The 22,438-nt window shown below is 56.1% G+C and overlaps 1 protein-coding gene across 50 annotated transcripts in view; it reads right to left on the bottom strand.

Moving 5' to 3' along the window:
* The window catches only part of CELF4 (CUGBP Elav-like family member 4), a 270,758-nt gene that overhangs the window by 19,341 nt on the left and 228,979 nt on the right, over nt 1-22,438 (bottom strand). For 29 of the 50 annotated variants that reach the window (XM_036323029.1, XM_036323012.1, XM_036323019.1 and 26 more), the window contains exons 4-8: nt 5,934-6,062; nt 5,606-5,685; nt 5,074-5,217; nt 3,943-4,090; nt 2,051-2,200 (exon numbers count right to left, since the gene is read on the bottom strand). In XM_036323029.1, the coding sequence (XP_036178922.1) occupies nt 2,051-2,200; nt 3,943-4,090; nt 5,074-5,217; nt 5,606-5,685; nt 5,934-6,062 (651 nt within the window). The remainder of the gene's footprint in view (nt 1-2,050; nt 2,201-3,942; nt 4,091-5,073; nt 5,218-5,605; nt 5,686-5,933; nt 6,063-22,438) is intronic. The other 21 variants (XM_036323013.1, XM_036323032.1, XM_036323047.1 and 18 more) reach the window with 2 other exon arrangements.

Here is a 22,438-nt window from a genome sequence, read left to right as displayed (position 1 = left end):
CTCGATGAGAGAGAGGGGAGAGCGGGGAAGCTACCTGGGGCTAGGAAGTGGAGGAAGGCATTTCTGAGACCCTCTCTACTTCTCTGCTTAATGACCTCATTAGTAACTGCCAAAGAGTGAACATTTTGAAGGATCTCGCTCATTACAGCGGCTCCAAACTCCGCATTTAAAGATGGTAAATTAATTTTTTTAATGTACTACTTTTCTCCTTTCCTTCCCTCCACCCCTCCCTCCTGCTCCGGCAGGGAATTGTTTATGGGATATGGCAGATTGTTACAAATGGGGGAGAGAAACAGTTCCAAAGTCCACGGGGGAAATAGCTCACAGATGCTGGTGGGGGTGGGGAAAGAACAGGTTTGTCAAAATCCAGAGCTCCAGATGGGCTTGTGGGCACGGAGGCGGGGGAATGAAACCACCCAGATGTGCGGGGACTGTATCTCCCAGCCCATGAGCCTGAGGCAGGAGGAGCCCAGGAACCTGAGATTGGTGGGCCCACTCCCACCTCCAGCTGCCCAGCCCCTGCCCTGCCTCCCTTGCCAGCCTGGACTCTTCATCCTGAAACAACTCCAGACCCAGGGCCCTGCCGCTTCTCTCTCTAGGCTTCTCCGGCCTCCTCTCTGTGCACTGAGAGGTAAGTTGAGGGGCGAACACTAAGACAAGACAAGCACAACTCCAAGTTCAAAGTCAGCACAGTCTCCTCTGGTTTTCTCTGGCACAGGGACCTTGCCCTCTGCCGATGGGGGTCTGGGCCTCACTCCTGAAATCATTAGCAGACACTGAAATCACAACCTCCAGGCTTCTCTGGTTTTACAAAGCCACACAGTGGATTCTGATGGACAACCAGAGTGGGCAGCGTTACTCTGCCGCCCACGGCTGACCCACCTCAAGCTGACCTCCTCTGCCCTGGTTGGGCCAACCTCACCATCCCTGGCCCCTCCTGGAGGCCCTCCTCCCGCTGGGCCTCCAGGACAGCCGCTCCCTAGGATGTGCCCCTGGTTTGTCCGTCCCCTCCTCTCCAGTTCCTACCCATTGTCAACGTCCGTCTGAGCCTCCTGTAAGGCAGCTCTGCTGGGCTTCTTCAGCCTATAGAACCCTCCCTTCCTTTGAAACCTTTAGCGCCTCACAATGGAAACATTCACTCTTGATCAGACTCCATTCTGCTTATTCTTTCAACATTCTGTCGATGTATATTGTGTTCCTGACTGGACTTTGACCTCCCAGGGGAGAGGCCCCCCATCCTGCCCATCTTCTGGGGGTCCCCTTCCACCCAGCACAGACTGGGCACTTACTTGTACTCATGGGGACTCTGCAACTTTGTCATCTGCCCTCTAGGAAGGAGGACAGCACTCCCCGCATCTCTGAGACATTGTCCCTTGCTAGCCCACCGTAGGGCTTTGGGCTCAGCTCTCCTGCTCTGTCCATCCTCAAGGCCAGAGATGGGAGCTGCTTAAGTCAACTGGACAGACCCACCATGAAAGAGCTGCTAAGTTTGAGAGGAACAGAGTTAATCACGCCCTGGCCTCCCGGATCTTGTGTGTCAGAATGAATCAAAGCAGGACCAGGGAGCTGTCCCAGGTCCTGACCCTCTGTGCGGTGTGCTGATAGGGGTTGTGTGTACTCCAGTATGTTCCCGCCAGAATGTCAATCTACATATTTCCCCTTCCTTCCCCAAAGAGTCTTTTCCTACTTAACACTAAGTATACTTATTATTTTAGCTTCTGTCCCATGACTTCTTATAGGTCAAATTCACTCTCAATTAATTTGCAGTTACTAGCCTCTGGTTGTACAATTACTACATCGCTTCTCTTTTCTCCCTGCATGAGCCCCAGGAATGCCTTCTTTCTCACCTACCAGACAGACACCTCCCTAAGGATGGGAACTTGATTTCTCCCACCAGAGGTTCCCTGATCTCCCTGATCACATTTGGGGTTCCACCAAGGAATGGACGGAGGGCAGGAGCCACACATTCCCGGTTGTAACAGCAAGGGCAGCGGCAGAATGGATGAGGGGTGTGCTGCGCGGGTAAGGAAGGGCTGCCAGATGTGCTTACCTGGGTAGGGGTGGATGCCATTGGCAAACACAGCTTCTGCAGCAGGTTGCCCATTGGCCTGTGGGGGGAGGCCAGTGAAGCCGTTCACCCCAATGGGGGACGGGATGCTAGGCACGGCTGGTGCAGTGATGCCCGGAGGGGTGCTGCCACCTGGTTTCAGAGATGGGGAAGGGTGGAGGAGGAGGGGAGGCAAGAAGAACAAAGGTGAGCAAAGGCCAACCCATGGAGCTCCACCTCCTGGCTCCAAGGGCCTGGGTGTACACTTGGAATTCACACACCGACTCAATCACATCTTGGATCACCTCCATGCATGGAGTGGTTCCACTCACCCCATCTGTGTCCACCCTTCAAGGCAGAGTCCAGATCCCACCTACCCCATGAAGACTTCCCTGACCACTGACCACTCCACCTTGGAACTACAGCACATAGACTATTCTCAGTGCCTTTGAATTTGACCACACTTGGTCTTCCCTTAGTCCTTTCCAGTGATTCTTGCTCACCCCAGCTAAGTCAGGATGGGCTAGTCCCTGTTTAACCATCAACGGGCCTCTAGGTCGCTGGCTCTGCTCTCTTGCCTGGATCACAGAGGGGCTGATCTGCCTCCCCAGGAAGAAGTTTTGCTACGTGGGTGGAGGAAGTCCTAATTCTGGAGCTCCCCTCCAATGAGGGAGAGAGGACTTTGCAGAGTCCAGACTCAGCCCTATTTATACACAGTAGACACCTTGGCCTCCTCCTGTTGAGATTATGGTTATGCTCACAGTGGGGAGAGTAAAGTTAGGGTCAGATGACAATACACTGTGCCCTCTCGATGCCAGGTGGGTGGAACCCAAGGGGTGGCTGGCTTGGTGATTGTACTAAGGCCTCAAAGCTGGAAAGGGCCTTTCCCTTCATGTAGAAAGCAGGATCTCTCTGTGGACTAGGACATGAGGCTGGCCTGGGTCCAGGAGTATCCCTAAACTGGGGATCAGAGCTATGAGGTAGTACTCAAGTTGGGCCTAGAGACGGCACAGTCTTTAATGGACTTTATCTGCGAAAGGAATCGCTTGGGGGTGTAAGGAAGGCTGTTGCTATGAGCTGGGTGTGGAGAGCGAGGAAGCTTGGTGAATGAAAGCCCAGGCTGTTGGGCCAGCCCTCGGGACTAGACAAGGTTTTCTCAAAGTTGACACTATTGACATTTGTGGTCAGACATTTCCTTGTCATGGGGCTGTCTTGTGCATTGTTGGATGTTTAGCAGCATCCCTGGCTTCTACCTAATACATCAGAGTTCACTCCCCTCCCCAAGTTGTAACAACCAATAGGGTCTCAGGACATTGCCAGATATCCTTGGGGTGGGGAGAGAGTAGGCATGAAATTATTGCCCCAGTTGAGAATCACTGAACTGGATACTAACCAGGATCCAATTAAAAACACACTTTGTGAGCAGGGCTGTTTCCCACCCCCCTGTCCGTTAGTGACTCTGCGGTTCTCTCTTGCGTGTTGTGTAGTTCTCTTGGAAAAAGCCAGTGAGTCTATGTTGGGTTAAAGGGACATTTAAAAATCAGCTCCTTCTATGCTTGGGTGAGGGACCAAACAAGGCCACAGAAGGGGCAGGGCTCTTCTCCCCTCAGACCTCAAGGGCAGATGGGTTCATGTCAATTTCTTTCAAAAACATCATGAGTGAAATTCCCACCCCCCTGAAACTATAACAGGACTTCATGGGGCCCACATCCCATCTTCCCTTGTTTCCCCTGAGATTAGAACATTTTGAGACAAACTGCTGGTAGATGAGGCCTGCATGGGGACCGATGCCATGTGCTGTTTGCCACAAGGTGGTCCAATGTAACCAAAATTGGCCAAACAAAAAGTCTGGACCTGGGTTCAGCTGTGTCCTGTGTTGGTACCTGCTGGCTCACCTGAGGTTGGGGTCATGGGTGCGGCTGCCAAGCCGTTCATGTTGAGGGCCGCCATCTGCTGCATCTGGGCGGCGGCGAAGGCAGCCATGGGGTTCAGGTAGCCGCCCTGCGCGACTGATGCCATTAGTGCCGCTTGCTGCTGCATCAGCTGGGGCAGAAGGAGTGGAAAAAATATCATGCGCTTCCAGGGGGGCAACCCTCCCACCAGGGGGCTCAGCTCCTGGACACCAGCCTCCTAGGCCCTGAACCCCAGGGAGCTCAGACACAGCTCCCCACCCCCCAGAGAACCCCGATGTCTCCCCCATTGCTGCCCTAGCTCTCAAAGGCTATTAGAAACCGCTCCCAAAGAGCTAACTATTCCAAAGTCTTCATGGGGCCCACATCTGGCCTTCCCTTGATTCCCCTGAGATTAGAACATTTTTGAGACAAACTGCCAAGTGGATGAGGCCTGCATGGGCACCGATGCCATGGGAGTGGATGGCACCAGTGGGGGTTGTGGCTACAAATATGGGAGGCAGCTTAGGGGAGAAGCTGGCTAAGAAGGCCCCAAGGTGGAAGGAAGAAGTTGGCGAGCCAGGGGCTGGCGGTGGGGGGGTTGGGGGGGGGGGCGGGCGCGGGGTTGGGGGAAGAGGGAGACTGCAGTGGAAGCATTGGTGTGATGGGCTCTGAGGAGCCACACAGGACCCCTGCCAGAAGTGACCAGAGGCTGGAGCACACCCTTCCATGAATGGGGGCAGGGGTGGGTGGTGACACCCAAACACCTCAACCTCTCTCCCCACTTCCATTGGTGCTTCCTAGAGCTTGACTAGCAGGGGAGCGTTCAGGATAGCCCACCTTGCTGCCCTGCCTAGAAGCCACCTCTCCAGCTCCTCCCCTTAAGAACCAGGGCAGCAGACCACCACTCCTGGCAGCCACCCTGGACTGAACCACACTTCCCTCAGCCCTCTCTGGCCTCTACCCCCGGGTTCATTCCCGACCACTCCTCACTCCCCAGGGCGGGGACAGTGTTTTCTAGTCCAGAAACACAGGGCTCCCCTGGCAAAGACAGGTGTCCCTGCTCTGGGGTTCTGAGCAGAGTTAGCCGAGAACCCCTGCCCATACACCCCCCACCCCGTCTGCGCCCCCACTTACTGCCTGTGCGTAGGCGCCGTAGGCCCCGAACGGGATGGCCATGGGGTTGAACATGCCCATCTGGCCAGCCATCTGCTGCATTCGCCGCATCGTGCGCTCCTTGTCAGTGTCGGCGAACTTGACCACCAGACTGGACGAGGCTCCCTGTGGCCGGGACTGCACGTGAGGCCCACCTGCCCTCCGCTCCCAGCTGTCCAGCTGTCCAGCTGTCCGTGCCCCTGGCCTAGGCCCTCCCTCTCCTCTGGGGAGGCCCTTCTGGGGGCTGCGGGACGGCGCTCGCCCAGGGGTCTGGGGTCTTAACTGGACTGCGGGCCAGTTCCTTACGTGTCTGGCCTCAGTGTCCCTGTCTGAGATATGGGATAGTGGTAATGCCTTCCTGTCTCATGCGGAGGCAGTGAGCAGCGCAGCCAGGGTTTTGCATGGTAGGGACCCTGCAAGGGTGGGCAGGGCCCTGCGGGCGCTCTGGGATGCGCAGGGGTGTCACCTGGCCGCTGCCCGCGTTCCAGCCCCACCCAGGGGTGGCCGAACTCACCGGCATGGTCTGGCTGCCATGCAGCGCGTTGATGGCGGCTTGCGCCTCGGCGTGGGAAGAGTACTTCACAAAGGCGCACCCTGGGGGGACAGGCGGTGCTGAGCCAGGGCCCCGGGCCCAGGGCCCAGAGGGAGGCCAGGGCGAGGGCGGAGAGGCGGGACGAGAGAGAAAGACCGAGAAGAAAGGGGAGCCACCGAGAAGCAGAGACAGAGAGAGACCTCGTTCCACCGCCCCGTCCCTTCCAAGCAGCCCTCGCTGGCCGCCGACCCTGGCCCGCTCCGGCGGCTCGGAACGCGGCCGCGCCCATGCCCCCGCCCGCCCGGCTCACCCTTGCTGTTGCCGTCGGGCCCGCGCAGGATGGTGCACTCTTCGATGTTGCCGAAGGCCTCGAAGAGGCGGCGCACGTCGTCCTCAGACTGCTGCTTGTTGAGCATGCCCACGAAGAGTTTTCTATCTTCTGGAACAAAATTAGGAGATGCTTACCGGGGCCGGGGGGCCGGGCGGCGCGGGGGAGAGCCGGGGGGAACCGGGCACGGCGGGAGGAGAAGGGTTTCCGGGGAGGGAGAAGCTGGGCAAAGCGAGGCGGGGCTCAGACCCGAGGGGCAGGAGGGTAGGAGGGAGAGGGCGTGGTTGGGGGTGGGGCTTAGCTAGTGGGGCAGGGACGACGCGGGTAGGGGCTAGAGGTAGAGGGAGGGCCAAGCCAGCGGAAAGGGTTGGGTGAAGGGGGAGCTGGATTGCAGCGACTCTGCCCGCTCCTGTCGCACAACGAGGGAGCAAGGCCATGGGCCTGGCCACTCACCTAGGCACGGGGTCATTCATGCAGTCCTGAGGTCCCTTCTTTCCTCGTCTCAGACACACTCTTCCTCATCTACCTTCACTCACAGCTGCCAAAATTAACTCACAGCAAGCAAGTCTGCCACAGGGCCTTTGCATGTGCTGGTCCCTCTGCCTGGGGTGCCCTCCGCATCACAAGGCTGATTCCTTCTCTTCTCCTAGGTCTCAGTTTAACTATTGCTTCCTCATCAAGGCCCCCCCTTCCACCTCTCCTTTATTCTCTGTTTCAGCCCCTCACTCTCATGGCCTGATTTTTGAAAGATAATTACTTCATGCTTTGCCTGTGTAGTTGGTTTCTGTCTAGCTCCCTGCCAGTGCCCCTCCTCCCCCCTCACCCTTCCTATGTTCCTGGGGAAGAGACTGGGCCTCTCCTGGAGCAGCAGCATCTGGCACATAGTAGGCCCTGGGGATAAAGTCCTGGAATGAGTGAATGCTCTATGCCATTCCATGGGACACGTCTCCTTTCTATCTCACATGTTTTCACCTCCTTGGTTCAGGCCTTCCTATTTGTTCATGCTGCAAAATTCAGCCCTGGGCACTTTTGGAGAGCCTGAAGACTGGGTTCCCCAACAGCTTCCCCACACTTGTGTTGAGTACCAAGTGGTTTGTTGACACAATTCAGCTCTGTGTTTAGGCTGACAGAGATCACCATGACTTCAAAAAGATTTCCCACCCTTCACGTTCTTGTTTCAACATGACGTCACACCTCCCACTGAGAGGCCCGGGTCCATGTCCCCTTCCCTTGAATGTGGGTGGGGCTTGTGACCGCTCTAACCAAGCAAGAACAGCAGAAGTGAAGCCCGCTGACTTCCAAGGCTACGTCATAAAAGGGATCAGTTTCCACTCAGATCTCTCTTTGGGGGACGCTTGCCCTCTAGCAGCCAGACACCACGCTGTGACGAACACCCCAGGGGCCCACACGGTGGGTGCACACAGAAAGGAACCGAGGCCCCAGCTGACAGCCAACACCAACCACCAGACTTTGAAGTGAATGAGTCCCCGGATGACTCCTGGCCCAGCCTTTGAGTTTTCCAGCAGAAGCCCAGACATCCTAGAGCAGAGACAGGCCTTCCATGCTGTGCTCCGTCTGAGCTCCTGACCCACCGAATCCGAGAGCATAATAAACGGTTGTATCATACCCCTCACTCTGGGCTACATTGTTATGCAGCCTCAGTAGCTGGAACAGGGGCCCTGTGGCGGCAGCACTCAGCAGGCACTCACTAGATGTCTGTAGACGGCTGAGTGACTGGCACATGGGCACAGGCAGCTAAGGCTGCAGAAATGCATCCCCCACCCCCAAAGCTGCAATGGGGCATGTGTTGATGGTTTTCTTGGAAGGCGGGGGCACTCTGGGACCATGTCCCTCTGTATCCAGGGCAGTGGGTACCTCCTGCCCCAGAGAGCCCCCTCACCCACAGCCAGGAGAGTTCACATAGAGCTGAGGGCTGCCCTGGTGTCTCGAGCAAAGCAGGAAACCTCCGGGCCCCAGCTCTCCTTCACAAGCCACCCCAGACTCCTCCTCTTCAGCAAGCCCTAACCGCTGCCCTGCTGGTCCGCCTCACCCAGAGCACCCAGCGCTGGGCATGTCATCATGATGAGGTGGCCCTGGGTTCCAACTCCTTCCACACCCTGCAGGCATCAGTTCCTGTTACTAGTTCTGGGTTAGGGCGCACTAGCCTGGACCTCCACCACGGGAGGGCTTTAGCCAAAACTGGGGGCCTGGAGGCCCCACCCTGCCCACTGCCCCAGCCTGCCCACTCAACCAGGCTTCTGGGCCTTGGCAGGGCTGGGCATGCCCCTGTCTTATCTCCAGGGCTCACCAACTCCAGCTCTGGGCTGGGGGGCAAAGACTGGGAAACCAAGAGAAAGGGAAAGAGACAGTAAAAAGGGGCGAGGCTGAGGAGGGATGGCAGGAGATGGGGTTAGGAGCAGAGAGGGAGGGAAAACGGTGAAGATGGACAGAGTAAAAGGAATCAGAAATAGACAGCAGAGAGGAGAGACCTGCAGGAGGAGAGGGAGGGGCAGAGGAGAGGAGGTGGGAGGGCTCATGTCTAACTCCCAGAAGCGCAGCACTTGACCTGAGGTGAGCTGGGAGCTTTTAAAGCCTCTCTTGGAGTAACTGAAACTCCCTTCCAGGCCCAGATAGTGCACCCCATCCCACTGCCAACGCCTTCTAAAGGTTCCCCATTAACAGGATTTTCAGAAAGATAAAGAAGTGAAAACCACCCCCTGCTAATACCAGGCCATCCTGCTTAGAAATTCCCTGGGAAGGAAAAAGGGGGGTGAAGAGAAGGCCCTCCTAGCCTGCACCTGATTTAAATGTGGGACCACACCTCCCTGCCTTCTCTCCTGGTGTCTGAATGTATTCCTTTATTATCATCATGACAGCTTTCTGATTGCATTAAAATTCATCCACACGTGCCTTTCTATCAGCCACTTCCCTTTTCCCAGGGTTTGATTTTTTGTTTGTTTGTTTTTTTGCTATTTCCTTCTCCCCTCCGGTGAAATCTCCCTTCACTGCTCAGTTAGCAGTTCTAGGCCTGGGTCCTTCCTTCTTGAAATCTTTCCAACATGAAGGGGGCCAGGCTGTCCTCTTCCTGGCTGGCTGGGTTTCCCCAGGGAAGCTGCAACCTCCTGACCTTCTGGAAGGCTGTGGAAACCAAAGGATCCTGGCTGCAGACTCCCTTCCTCCAGGGGTGCTTAAGTGACCCCACCCAATGCAAAGGCTAGTTTGTTTCTAGGACCTGAGAACGAGTTCATGTTGTGACCTCTGCAATTTCCAAATGGCTTCTGTCACTGGGTGAGTGAATATAAGCCTTGTCTTTCAGACCAGGGGCTGGAAGGACTCTGAGTCCAAGGGCAGATCTCCTCCTTCTGGCCCAGGCCCTGGCTTGGACCCCAGCAACCCCTCATCCCAGCTGTCAGCTGCTCCCACCTTGACCTTTAAGTCAATAAAGCTGGAATAACGAGGCCTCCTCATGGGTGGATGCACCAGGAGGTGCTGCAGGAGAGCCTGGCCAGCAGCAATGACTGTGGTGACAATCATCACTTGGGGCTCTCTATCTAGGAGGAGGAGGAAATGGAAGCCCCTTGTTTGCCCTGCCCTGCCTTGAGGAGACAGAGGCCATAGAGGGGAGAGGTCAGAGAGTCCACATTGGGGCTAGCACTTGAAGTAACAGGTCAGACCAGACTCTGGCTGTGGCGGACCAGCTGAGATGGACAACTTCTCCAAATCCTCCCACCCCCTGTGCCCTCCTCTCCCTCTGGGCACGTTCCCAAGGGGTTGTCCCCAAGCTGCGCCTTCAGATGACCAATGGCACCATTTGGCTGGTGTCTCGGATCTGATACCAAACTAGTGAGAGCCTCAGAGAATGGCTCAGTTTCCTCAGCCAGTTCCTACCTCCTCCCACACGACACAGACCCCCACCTTCTGGGACAGGCTGAGTAGTCTCTGACCGCAGCCACCTGCGGTGCCCTCCCCAGGGGGAGCAAGGCACAGAATGGAAGAGATGGGCAGGAACCCAGGAAACACCAAGGACCCCACCTTTTAAAATGAGGAAGTTGGGGTAGAAAGGAAGCTCCAGGGTACAAATCAGGGATTCAGACTAAACCCAGTCTCTTAGGGTCTCTTGACTTCCTGATCCTATAACCCCTTGCTGCTGGCTTCCTGCTCCTTGAAAATGTGAGTGCTGGTGTCTGCATGGCTAAAGGAACACCTGGGGTTATGGGGAGCAGGTGTGTGATGCCCCAGAAGGTTAGGCAACAGCTCTGCCTGAACCAGGAGAGGGCAACTCAGCTCCCTGTGCACAGATGTCCTGCCGCCACTTTTGGGAGTGTGCATAGTCTATACACCACCCCCCAACCCCCCACCGCCCCCAAACACTAAAGAGCTTTGGATGGGGGAAACCAATCAAATAACAGATGAGAAAACTACCCAGCTCTGCCAGGTGAAGGTGTTTGTGGCCATCTCAGGAGGGACTGGACCAGAGCACCTGCCACCCCTCCTGGGTCTACCCTCTGGTCACACCTCCAGCAGTTATTGGGTGTTTGCTGTGTGCCTGGGACTTGGCTGAACAGAGTCTGAGATGATTCTCAGGAGCCCTTCTTGATTTCCAATTTTTTTTGTGTGTGGGGTGGGGTTAGTTACTCTTTCTTTTTTTTAAAAAAAAAATATTTTTATTGATTTCAGAGAGGAAGGGAGAGGGAGAGAGAGTTAGAAACATCAAGAGAAGAATCACTGATCGGTTGCCTCCTGCACGCCCCCTACTGGGGATTGTGCCCTTGGGAATGTGCCCTTGACCAGAATTGAACCTGGGACCCCTTCAGTTCTCAGGCCAACGCTCTATCCACTGAGCCAAACCAGCCAGGGCATAGGGGACGGGGGTTATTCTTTCAATGGGTGTGTATGAGGTGGGGGTGCATGGTTCTCAGATCCCTGGAGAATCCAGTCTCTGGCTCAGGCTCTGCCATGCAGCCCCCCCCCCCCCACTCCCTTCCCATGAGGGGGAACAGCAGGCCTGGCTGTCACATGCAATAGCTCTGGACCACAGGCAGAAGGGGCCTGTGGGGGAGGGGAATGGGAACACCCAGAAGGCTTCCAAGAGGAGGTGGGCTGGAGTCATGCTGCCCAGGGGCAGGTGGGGGGCTCCAGGCCACAGCAGAATTAGAACAGTTTGAGAGGTGGAACACCCTCTTTGGCGGCTCTTTCCACCTGCTCCCCAGTGGCCACTGCCTGTGGCTGAGCTCTCAAGAGGGGGTTCCTGCAGAAGGCCACCTTTGCTTTTCCATGCCTGCTCCCTCTCCCACCAACACACCCCTATCCCCATCCTCTGGTCTCCAGGCTCCTGTATTTTCTCAGAACCTCAACTGAACTCTGAGCTTGTTTCCCAGCCTATAGTGAGCAGTGGGTGCCACCTCCACCTCCACCTCCGCCTCCAGGAAGCCATAGGCACTCTGACAAGATGGGATTTCTCCCTCTGAGGAGCCAGTCCTGCTCCTCACTCAGGTAGGCAGTCGGGGAGAAACAGGGCTCGCTGGAGCGGTTTGCATTTTAAAAGGAGAGCCCAGGAAACAGAGAAGCAGGCACCCAGGGCAGGTTTAGGACAGGTCCTAGGAGGGAAGTTTCAGGGTGGTGCCCTGCCTCCACCCATGGCCAGTGGCATCTCTCTGGCTGCCCCGGGGGGGGGGGGGGGGGGGGTGGCCCTGAGGGAGGAGGAGGGGGCGGGTCGCAGCAGCACCACTTGACTTGCCAAATGCCAGCGCCCTGGCACTAATGCTCAAATTCCAGTTTAATTTCCAAAATTTGATTCGCTCATTACCATCGGCATTAAACAATATTTCCTGCTTAAGGACAGCCGGCTGCTGGGGCACTGGACGAGCTCAGATGGTTAATGCCTTTTATTGCCGCAATAGACTTTTACTGTTCTCTCCCCTCCAGCTGCCGGGGAGGGTTTGCGGGGGACCGGAGCACGGGAGAACCGGAGGCTGGGGACCAGGATGGGGAATGAATGGCTTTGAGGGCTGTGGCTTCTCTCCTGCTCATGAGCTATTGGCCCCTGGGGTGGGCAGACAAAGCCAAAGGCAGAGCCCAGAGCCCCCTGCACCCCTGCTCCCCAGCTGTGGGCAGAGCCTGGAGCCCTGAGCACTGTCCCTGGCAGGGCCCTCGGGATCTCTTAGGGGACTTCCCAGGGCACCTCCTGGATCCAGAGGCCACGTGCTCTCCCTGGAGACAACCTCGGTGTCCCAGGGCCCACAGGCAGTGGGTCAGACCAGGGGGACGCCTGTTCCTTCTCTCTGACTTCTCGGTGGATCAGAGAGAACCTTCCATCGAAGGGGATGAGAGGAAACTGGCTCCTCAGGAGGGCTGGCGGGGCAGGGGTTGGCTGTGCCACCTTAGTGAGTCATGGACCTCCTCTCTGGACCTCTGTTTCTTTGTCTGTAAAAGGGGAGATAATCGCACACCCCTCTCAGGGCTGCTGGGGGATTCAGTGAGTGGAGATGTGTGAGGTTTCTGCCCTTACTGTGCTGGTTACAGATATTCCTACTGTCACCCTGGGGCGCCAGCTGGTAGATGGGGAGGCCTGCCCACACCTGCCCCCCAGGGTATGGAGGGGACACCCAGGGAATGAAAGAATGCCTTTCCCAGGCCAGCCTAAGAAGCCAGGCTTCCCTTTGCACCCCTTGACCAAATGGGGGACCACTGAGAAGCTCCCAGTCTCCTCCAGGAGGTGTACCTGGATTCATCTAGAACAAGAGTCATTTCCCCCTGAAGCTGCTGAGCCCCACTGAGTGCCATTTCCACGAATTCTCCTGACCCAGCCTCATCAAACACCCATGGCACCTGAGGGACCAGTGGGGACCACACTGATCATCTGAATCCATGCATTTTCCATGCTCCCGCCCTCCCCCCTAGTCCGGAGGCCTCCTCTGCCTCCTCCGAGCCCTGCCTCACTCCCCAGGTGGGCGCACAGTCTCAGACCCGTCTCTGGAGCTGGGGCGCAGTGGACAGGTCCTGGTTCCTTTTGTTCCTGGGAACCCGATAACGGCTCAGCCTCCCGTTGGAGTGAGCAGTTTCCAGCTATGTCATCCACACCAGGGTGAAGGGCCTGGATTCAGATCCCTCTGCAGCCCTGGGACCAGGTCAGCTCCCCTCCGGAGAGCATGGGACCTAGGAGGGTTCTCAGCGTGAAGCAAACCAGTAAAGTAGAGGAGTGATTCCCCCACTTTGTCCCCACAACACACACTGTCTCAGAGGCAGCAAGGGCGCAGCTGGGCGGGAGCAGCCTCCAGAGGGAGGATGAAAGCCTTCCTGCCCGGGAAGAAGGCTGAAGGAGACATCAAACCAGATCAAAGGCTGCTGGGGATGGGGAGGCATGTGCAGCTGAGATGGGGCTCCCCCTCCACAGGGATGCAAATGAGGACCCTCTGCTGCTCTCGCCCTCAGGGGAGGCAGTGCCAGGCCTTGATCTGTGGGGCTCCCTCCAGACAGTCTCTGTTTGAAGTTGGGCGTGGGAGGAGGCAGGAGACTGGAGAACACATCTAGTCCCTGGTAAAACTAGATGCGCTTCCCCCACTCGCATTCTTTCAGCCAACTCTGCCTTCCAATGCTTTAGGGTGGACCCAGGCCATGAGAGTCACCTCCTCGCTGTCTCCTGACACCCACCCAGGCCCCTGCTCTCTGCTCCCCACCCAGCAGCCAGAAGGGTCAGTTAAATCCAAGGCAGATCTTGTCTACTTCCTGCTCAACCCCACAGTGGCTCCCATCTCATTGAGAATGAGCCCAAGTGTTCTAATGACTGGTAAGGGGCTACACAGGAACCCCACACATTTTTTTTTCTCCCCTGGTCCCTCCCTCCCTCCACTCCAGGCATATAGGTCTCTCTGCTATCTCAGGAATACTCCATGCACATCCCTGCCCCAGGATATTTGCACTTGCCATTCCTCCTCTTGTCTCAGAGATCATATCTTAGATATCTGCAGGAATCCTCGGAAAGTAGGGAGTGAGTGTCCACTGGAGATGAATGGCCATCAGCCCCAGTGTGGGCAGAGAGCCTGGAGTGATGAGCTCTGTGGGGGTGGGGGTGGGGTGGAGAGGGGCCTAAAGGCTTGGGCTGGGTCCTAAAGAATTAAGGGCAGGATTGCCAAGTGGAAAAGGCAGGAACAGGAATCCCAGGTTAGGGAGCAGCATGTGCAAAAGCAGGAGTGTGACAGGGCATGTGGTGTGAGGGACACACACACACACACACACACACACACACCTTTCCTCTTTCCTGTTCTACCCACCATATTCTAAACTCTTCCCTCGAGACCCAAGGCCCAAGGCCTGGACCCTCACTTCGACCATGGAAGCCTGGCCTGGGACTCAGACCTGGTCCAGGCTTCCCACCTGGCCCATTCTCACTGCCTACCATTCCTCCCTTGGTTCAGCCTAGCTCCTTCATTCACAGACCAGCCCATGCTGCCTCAGTGTCACCCCAGTCCCTTCATAACAGCTGGTAGGACTCGACTCCCACATCACAAAACCTCTGCTGCCCCCAGACAGCCCTGGACAGACTGCCTCCCTCCCTGGGGCCGGGTGATGCTGCTGCCCATGGCTGCAGCTCTAAGTGGCTTGCTCCAGGAGCAATAATAAAAATCATAGCAGCAATAATAAAAATCACAATGGCTCTCATTTATGAAACTTACTAGGACCCAGACACTGAGATAAGCACTTTACAGACATAGCAGTTATTTTATTGTTTTCACTGTATAGATGAAGAAACCCAGGCACAGGGAAGTTAAATACCTTTCCCAAGAATGCACACCTAGCCATTGGCGAAGCCAGGATTCACACCCAGGTGGTCTGGACCCAGGTGGTCTAGATCAGGTGGTCTGCACCAGGTGTTCTGGACCCAGGTGGTCTGGACGCAGGAGTCTGCACCCAGTGGTCTAGATCAGGTGGTCTGCACAGAGCTGAGCTCTCAGTTACCCTCCTTCCTGGTGGAAGGTGGAGCTCCCTGGAGGCCTCTCTCTTCTCCCTCCACCTCTCCAGCTCAGCATGGACAACTGGCAAAGGCCTGGTCCCCCACTGTTCTGCAAGGGCAAGGTTTGGGTTCAGAGCTCAGAATGGCTGGGGCACCCAGGATCCTTGTGGACCCCTGATTGCCCAGGGAGCCCTGATGTACCTCACAGGCCTTCTCCATTTTCACTCACCCCTCTGCCCAGAGCCTGGCTGTCTTGAGGTCTCCTGAGGGACCAATTAAGTCATGCTCTTTTCTTGTTGAGTCCCCAGGCCTTCCCTCCCCAGGGTTTAGGCTGCAAGACCCTCTCTCCTCACTACTCAGAAAGTCAGATATGCTGGCAGAACCCCTGTAAGCACTGCCCAGGCCTCTGCAGCCCCCTCTAGCTGCCCAGGGCATGGGGATGGCTCTGAACCCTTGGGGGCCTGCAGCATGTTCGGGGAGACAGGACTGGAACTGTCACCACCTTGGGGGCCATGAATGGCCCCTGTATCCTCATCTCTTGCACTCTGCAGGTTTGGGGGCCCTGAGCTGGGCAAGAACTGAACCCTGGATGCTCAATACAGTGAGGGGTCTGGAGGCCACATCCACACCCCTTGCTGCCTCCCTCTCTGGCCCTCTGACCTTCTGACCCTTGACCCTCACGCTGGTGAGTCTGCACCAGGGCTCCCAGCCTGAGCCGGGACACGGCTGTGGCTCTAGTAGAAGTCACCTTTGCTGGGCAGCGGTGCTCAGCCGACTCTCCAGGTAACTGATTATATGTGTGATCTGCTACATTATCCTTGCAGGGCGCAGGGCACACGGCAGCTGGCCCGGAGTTCTCGGGGACTTCTCAGCAGCCAAACGCTGTTGTCTAATGGGGCTTCCGCTGGCTTCTGGCGCACACTCCAGCATTTCGCCCATCACAGGATAATTTATAGCATAATGGAGCCTTTTCTCCTTTATATTATGTGTGAGCATAAATTATGGCCAGTTTGTCCTCGGCTCTCAAGGAGACAAAGTAGGGCTTTCTTTATTCCAGCAACGGGAGGAGGTTTCTGCAGGGTGGTCCACGGGGGTGGGGGCAGCAAGAGGAGGACAGACCACAGAATGCCGTCAGCACATCTTGTCGACAGTGCAGACAATCTAGTCAAGGCCACAGGTACAGGGATGCCTGCCCCCTGCCTTTCCACCTGGCAAGCCCGGCCCTTAATTCCTCAGGGCTCAGCTCAAGCACATAGCGCAGCTGGTCTCTATTAACCGCGGAGGGGGACTTGGTGGCTGAGCGGCAGAGCTGCAGAGTTGTGGCTGGAAGGATACGCTACCTGCAGGCGGCCCAGCCACAGACCGACCTCTAACCCTAGTCACAGGCTGACCCTCATCTTGGCTGGAGACCCTCCCAGCTATGGCCCGACTTCCCACAGCCTCATGGAGAGAGAGGTGGTCATGGGTCAGAATCAGAACACAGTGCCAGAGAGTCAGGCAGACCTCCCGCCCCTCTGACCTATGGCCCATATTTAGCATTGAGACCAGTGGGGACGGGCACACCAGCTTCTAACAGCCTGAGCCCATCTTCCCTGGAAGTGCAAGCTCCCGAGTCAGCAGGAGTCACCCTGGACCCAGAGGCTGCAGCTACCAAGCCATCCTCCACCCTGGGCACCATGATGAGGACTTCTGGGGACTCCGGGGGGGGGGGGGGTGTCTTCAGAGGTCCCCTGGCCCAGCCTCTTACAGTATGACCCAAGGCGGGGATGACACTTCCTGACACCCTGGCTGAAGGCTCACCAGCCTCCATTCCAGGCCAGGAGGCAGCCCAGAGGGAAGTGGCCTCCTGTGCCCCCCTGGAGAGCCCAACCCTGCCCAGCGCCCAAGTCCTGCCCTGGAAGACAACAGGTCGCTCCTTTCTGGGGACTCCAGAGGTCTTGGAGCTTGTATGAGGGCGGTTCTCGGTCCTGGCCACTATGAAAATCACCCAAGGGCTTCCAGAAATACAGATGCTTGGGCCGGCCCCTAACATTCTGACTGGTCTACAGCCCAGGCATCAGTGTTTTGATTTTTGATTATTTTGAAAGCTATTCAGGTGATAGCAACACACAGCCAGGGCTGGAACAGCCAGGATGGGTCTTTGCAGGCTGCCCTGCCATCTCTCCGTAGACACCAGCTCCCTGGCCTTCAGCCTGCCCGCAAAAGCTCAGCCCTCTGGACTGCAGGATTCTCACCCACCTTCTCTACCCTGATACCTGAGCCTGGACAGCCGTCCACCCACCACAGGCTCACTCTAGACAGACATTGTCCTACTTGGAGAGGAACATGGAAGGAACCACTAGGTCAGCACAAGGCTCGCCGCTCTAATGGCACTGCAGGCCTCCTCGTCTCCCTTCTCTCTCCAGGGCCCCCCTCCCCTCCATCCATCAGCCAGCCCTGCTCGGAGAGGACGGCCCCAGGCTCCTCTTTCATTAGCCCTGCAGTTTCCTTCCTATCCATCCTTGTTGCAGCCACCCCAGGCCTCCCAGAGTCACTGGTGCCCCACCTGTCCCCATGGAACACAAATGGCCCATGCTTAAGTACACACTGTGTTAACTCATGACTGATAGGGACTACAGATAGACACAGAGATAGATGGATGGCAGACATGATTAATAGGTGGCAGATATCCAGATTAAAAGTTGGATGATAGATAGATACACAGATGAGAGAAAAATGATTGCAGAAAGCAGATAGATTTATGATCAATGGCACATAAATAGCAATAGGTGAGTGTGGATGGATGAATGGATGGCCAAGATGTTTCTGAGGACTTCAGATACCTGAGGTCTAAATGCAAAAAGTCAGGAAACTAGCCATGGCCTCCCACACCTGTTGAGGTATTGGCCCTGCTCAATACCTATCTTACACCAACTTCTCTCTTAACTCAGGTCCCTGAACCTCCGCATGGCTGATGGGTTTGTGGTTGATGTAGGTGATAGTGGGGCTGCTTTGTGTAGACATGAAGCTTTTCTTTGATGTTTCCCTGAGCCTGGAGGCAGGTCAGGGACGCCTTCTTAGCTCCCACTGTACCTATGAGGACCTCCCTTCCTGGGGGAAGGCCTGCCTGCTCCCCCACAGGTCCATACTCTTCAATGGCCAGGGCCATGCCCTCCAACCACACAGAGCAGGCTGGTTCTGGGAGTGGGACAGTCTGGACTGGCCCCTGCAGTTAGATGGCAGGTGTCAGCCCATATGGGATACACAGATTCATGCACTCACTCACTCTGTTGGGGTTCATGCCCTCAGAGAAGACAGTGCCAGCTGACTCATCCCGAGCACTTGCCACGGGCCAAGCGCTGCTCGGCAGACTTTAATGAGGTGGTACCACTCTCACTCCCATTTTACAGATGAAGAAACTGAGGCATAGAGAGGTTTGGCAACTTGCTGGAGGTCCCAGAGCTCATCAACTGCAGGGCCAGGACTTGAACCCAGGTGGCCTGGCTTCTGAATTCTCATGACCAGGTAGAAGGTACCCCCTGTGCTGCTCCTCAGACCAGATGGTCGCAAGGCTCTTGTGAGCACAAGAGAGCACACGGCTCTGGGAGCTGAAAGGGCTGCACAGTCTGCAAGAGGCTATTATTTCTGATGACGAATGAGATGGTGAGGGGAGTGTCAGTTTCCCCGAGAGAACAAACTGTTTCGCAGGGTGGCAGCATATTAACTTTGGTGTGTGGCTGGCATCGCTAACGACCAGAGAGCCTGCTCTTGTCATTCCAAGGGCCCTGAGACCTTCAGGTTGGCCAGGTTTGCTTACCATGAGGTTTAGTTAGCAGAGTGGCAGAAAGGGGGAAATTCTATGATTCCAGAACTTTCCTGCCAGCTCTGGACCCCTTCCATCATTCGCCGGTCAGTCATGCAGTTGGTCAACAAACTATGTGCAAGTCAGGATTGAAAGATGAAAGAGTAGACCTGGTCCCTGAGCAAAAGTGCTTCCGGACTGCGGCTGCGAGGCCCAGCTGTGGAGGGCAGAGCGGGCTGGGGGCCGCCAGGGGGCGCAGTGCGGAGTGTGACGAGTGTGCCCAGGCGGGGGCCTCATGACAGTGGAGGCCACAGGCACTGAGGTCCGGCTGCCCTGCCTCCTTTTCTGGGAAGAGTTGGGCAGAAAAGAGTGGGGATAAGGAAGGAAACGTGGGGTGGGAGGCAGAGGAGAAAATGCAAAGAATTTTACTCTGTACAGTTGTGCCTGTTCACAAGAAGTTACAGAATCTCGGTTTGAAAAGCAAGACACACCCTCCCACCAGTAGGCCCTGAGAGGGTGGATGGAGGTGAAAGCACAGGGCCCATTCTGCCTGGGCAGGCTTGTCTGGGAGCACAGGGGCGGGCACGGAGGCCCCAATGGCTGGCTGTTGCATGCCCACCAGGCCTCCTTGCTCTGGGCAGCCAGACTCTTCCACAGGGGATAGTGCTGGCTGCCCTTTTGGATGTCCTGACAGTCAGTTCTGTGCCAGCTGGGCAGAAGTGACCCATGCAGGCCACCTACTTAGCATATTCCCTGAAACGAAGGAAAGGTGCCTGGTTATTAGTGGTGCCTAATGATATTTGCATAGATTAACTGAGTTTAATGCAATCATGAATGCCACAATCCCAAGAAAATAATGAAGAAATCCATTACCAAGTCATAAAGTAACTAAGTCAATGCACTCTCAATCTGATCCTGTATTAGTAATAATTTCATCTCCTGCTGCAAGGAGATTTTACAGTGTGCACCGTTTCCAGACACTTTTATAAATTTCACTTTGTTTGAGAAAATTAATTAACAAAATAAAAAATATACTGTTGTTGTTTGATACAATAAATTAGTCATTAGTCTAAACTGGCAGGCTGTAATAAAACTTCTTAAGATGGATGTGCTGGGATTTCTAACTTCTCTTCAAGTTCCTGGAATCCTCTCATTGGCAAAACCCAGGGGCTGCCTGGTGGCCGTGGCTCAGGTGCACAGTCAGGGCCAGCGGTAACCCATGCAGAATGGTGGGCCCAGCCACACCCCTCCCTGGAAGCCCTCTCTGACTGCTCCAGCCCGAACCAATGCCCCACCCAAGGGACAGCCCCTGACTCTGGCCCCACCTTCGGTCCAGCATTATTTTCCTGAGGGAGTCTTTCTCCAGTCAGACTGAGCAGGGTCAGGCTTCTGGGGCTGTGAAGTCCAATGGTGAATGGAAGAACCCCTCCCCCCACCACGGGCTGCATCAGGATCGCCCTCCAGCCTTTGCCTGTGGACCTGCCGTAGGAAACACACCCAACTGAAAACAGACTCTGCCAGAGCTCTGCCTGGGACCAGAAACCAATCAGGTGATATCAACAGCCAGAGGGAGAGAAGAGGGGAGCAGGGAAATCAAAGAGCAGAGAGGGGGTGGAGTGGTTGGGGGAGCAGAGGGCGGGACAATGGAGAAGCAACTGGAAGGGAGGGATAGTTATGAACCTTTCTTTCTCTCTCTCTCAGCCTTTCTGCCCATCATGCTCACAGAGCAGGTCACCTGTGAGGTGTGATGTGTGGGTGAGGGCACCGGGAGCCCTCCAGCCCCCCACTGCCTGCCAAGGGTCTTGCATCCCGCCCTCACAGCTTCATCTCTTTGGGGTAAGCATTGCTGTCTTCAGAATCCTCTTTGCAAAGTCCCTCCATCCCCCTGGTGAACCTCTAACACTTCAGCACAGCCGCCTTTATCAGATCGCGTTCCTCCTGCATGCAGGGGCCTCAGAGCATGTGACAAGGGTGGGGGACTATTTCTCTCAACTGACATGAGCAGTCCCTTCCTCGTTCTGTCCAAGACACACCATCCTTCTTAGGCCTATTTTCTAAAAAGGTAATATTTACCAATAGTGAATGTAAACATCTTAAGTGTATAATTCAGTGCAAACACCCATGTACCTCAGGCCCCTATCAAGGTATCAGGCATTGCCACCTTCCCAGAGGGTCCCTCACGACCCTTCCCGGGCAGCATTCCAACCTCCTCAAAGGCGCCCAGTGCTCTTTGTTCACACAGTTTGGTTTTGCCTGTTCTAGAATGTCAAACAGAATGTCTTCATTTCTGTTTGGCTTCCTTCCTTCGGCATCATGTCTGGAAGACTCATCCATGTTGCCTGGGCCACCCAAGGCCCATCGATGCATCTGCTGCCTGCTCCAGGTGCTCAGCGGGGCTGCTGGGTGTAGGCAGAGGCACTGCCACCCACATCCATGGCTCTAATGCTACCGGCCCTCCTCCTGAAGGAGCTGGGCAGGGCGTGTGGCCTGTACTGGGACCAGGGCACCTGCTCGCCTCAGCCCCACCGACGGGCTAAGGAGTAGAGGTGTCCCCTGGAGTTAGGGTGAGAGGCCCAGGAGGGCTATGGCTGACTGTGGGGTCCAGGGGCATCTTGAGAGACTTCATAAAATGCCCCGAGCATGAGCGAATGCTGTCTTTTCCAAGGGCCACAATTTTTCTCACCATGCAACCCACCACCATGGTTTGAGCCATGTCCTCCTCTCCTTTGTTACTGCAATGACCTCCTACTAGTAACTGTCTATCCCTTGCTTTCACCTCATCCTCTGCAGTCTGTCTGTACATGCAGCCAGGGCAAGCAAAACCTGACCCTTCTCTACAAAATCTTACAGGGATCTGTCCCCTTCCTCACCACCCATCCCTCTATCCCTTCACTCGCCCAACGCCAGCCACCCAGGCTCTGTCCTGACCTTGACCAGGGGCTGACATGCTGGAGCTTTGATTTGGGTTCTTGCTTCCAATCTGCTCCTCCCCTAAGTTGTAAGCCCTGGGAGGGTGGGATGGCCCAGCCCTCAGCACTTGGCCTGGTTGTGTTCATTAACCTTCTGGGGCACAATTGAATGGATGAATGAAAAGCTTCCCTCAGTTTCCCAATGGGGCCTGTGACCCAGAAAAACTAAACTCCTCTAGGCAGAACCAGAGCCAGCCGACAGGTCAGTGCAGGCCAGGCAGAGTGGGCACGGTTGAGCTCCCTCCAGGCCCCCACTCAGACGCAGTCACGGAGCTACAGGAGAGCCCTGGGGAAAGAGACCAACTGGAAGGGGGTGGCCCTGGCCAAGGGCAGGTCAGAGCAGGCACAGTGGAGAGGGAGGGAGGGGGGCAGGTCTGTAATTGGCAATCTAGGCCAAGAGTTCCTTAAGGCAAAATATCTGGGTCTCTGAATCATGCTTGTTGCAAAGACTTCCTTGATTCACATGTTGCTTTACTGCACCCACCCTTAACAGCGAGGTGGATGGGGGCAGAGGTGGGTGGCCAGGGCTGGGTCACCTCTGGGCTAGGAAGCTCCTGGTGAGGGTCCCAGGGTCCTAGTGTGGGGAGCAGGGATGAGGCGGAACTGGGACAGAAAGGGAGTCTGGGGGACAGTTGGAACCCTCCTACTCCCCACTCATGGGGACAAGGAGGAGCAAGGGAAAGGGGAAAGGAAGAGGACCCTGGTCAGACACGCTGGGAGGGAGGGTGGGGAAGGGGGCTTGGCTGAGGATGAAAGGTGCCTGCGGATGCGGCCAGCTCCCGCAGGG

This window comes from Myotis myotis, unplaced genomic scaffold, assembly GCF_014108235.1.
Source record: "Myotis myotis isolate mMyoMyo1 unplaced genomic scaffold, mMyoMyo1.p scaffold_m19_p_9, whole genome shotgun sequence".
Lineage (NCBI taxonomy): Eukaryota > Metazoa > Chordata > Mammalia > Chiroptera > Vespertilionidae > Myotis > Myotis myotis.
This window is presented reverse-complemented; position numbering and strand designations above follow the sequence as displayed.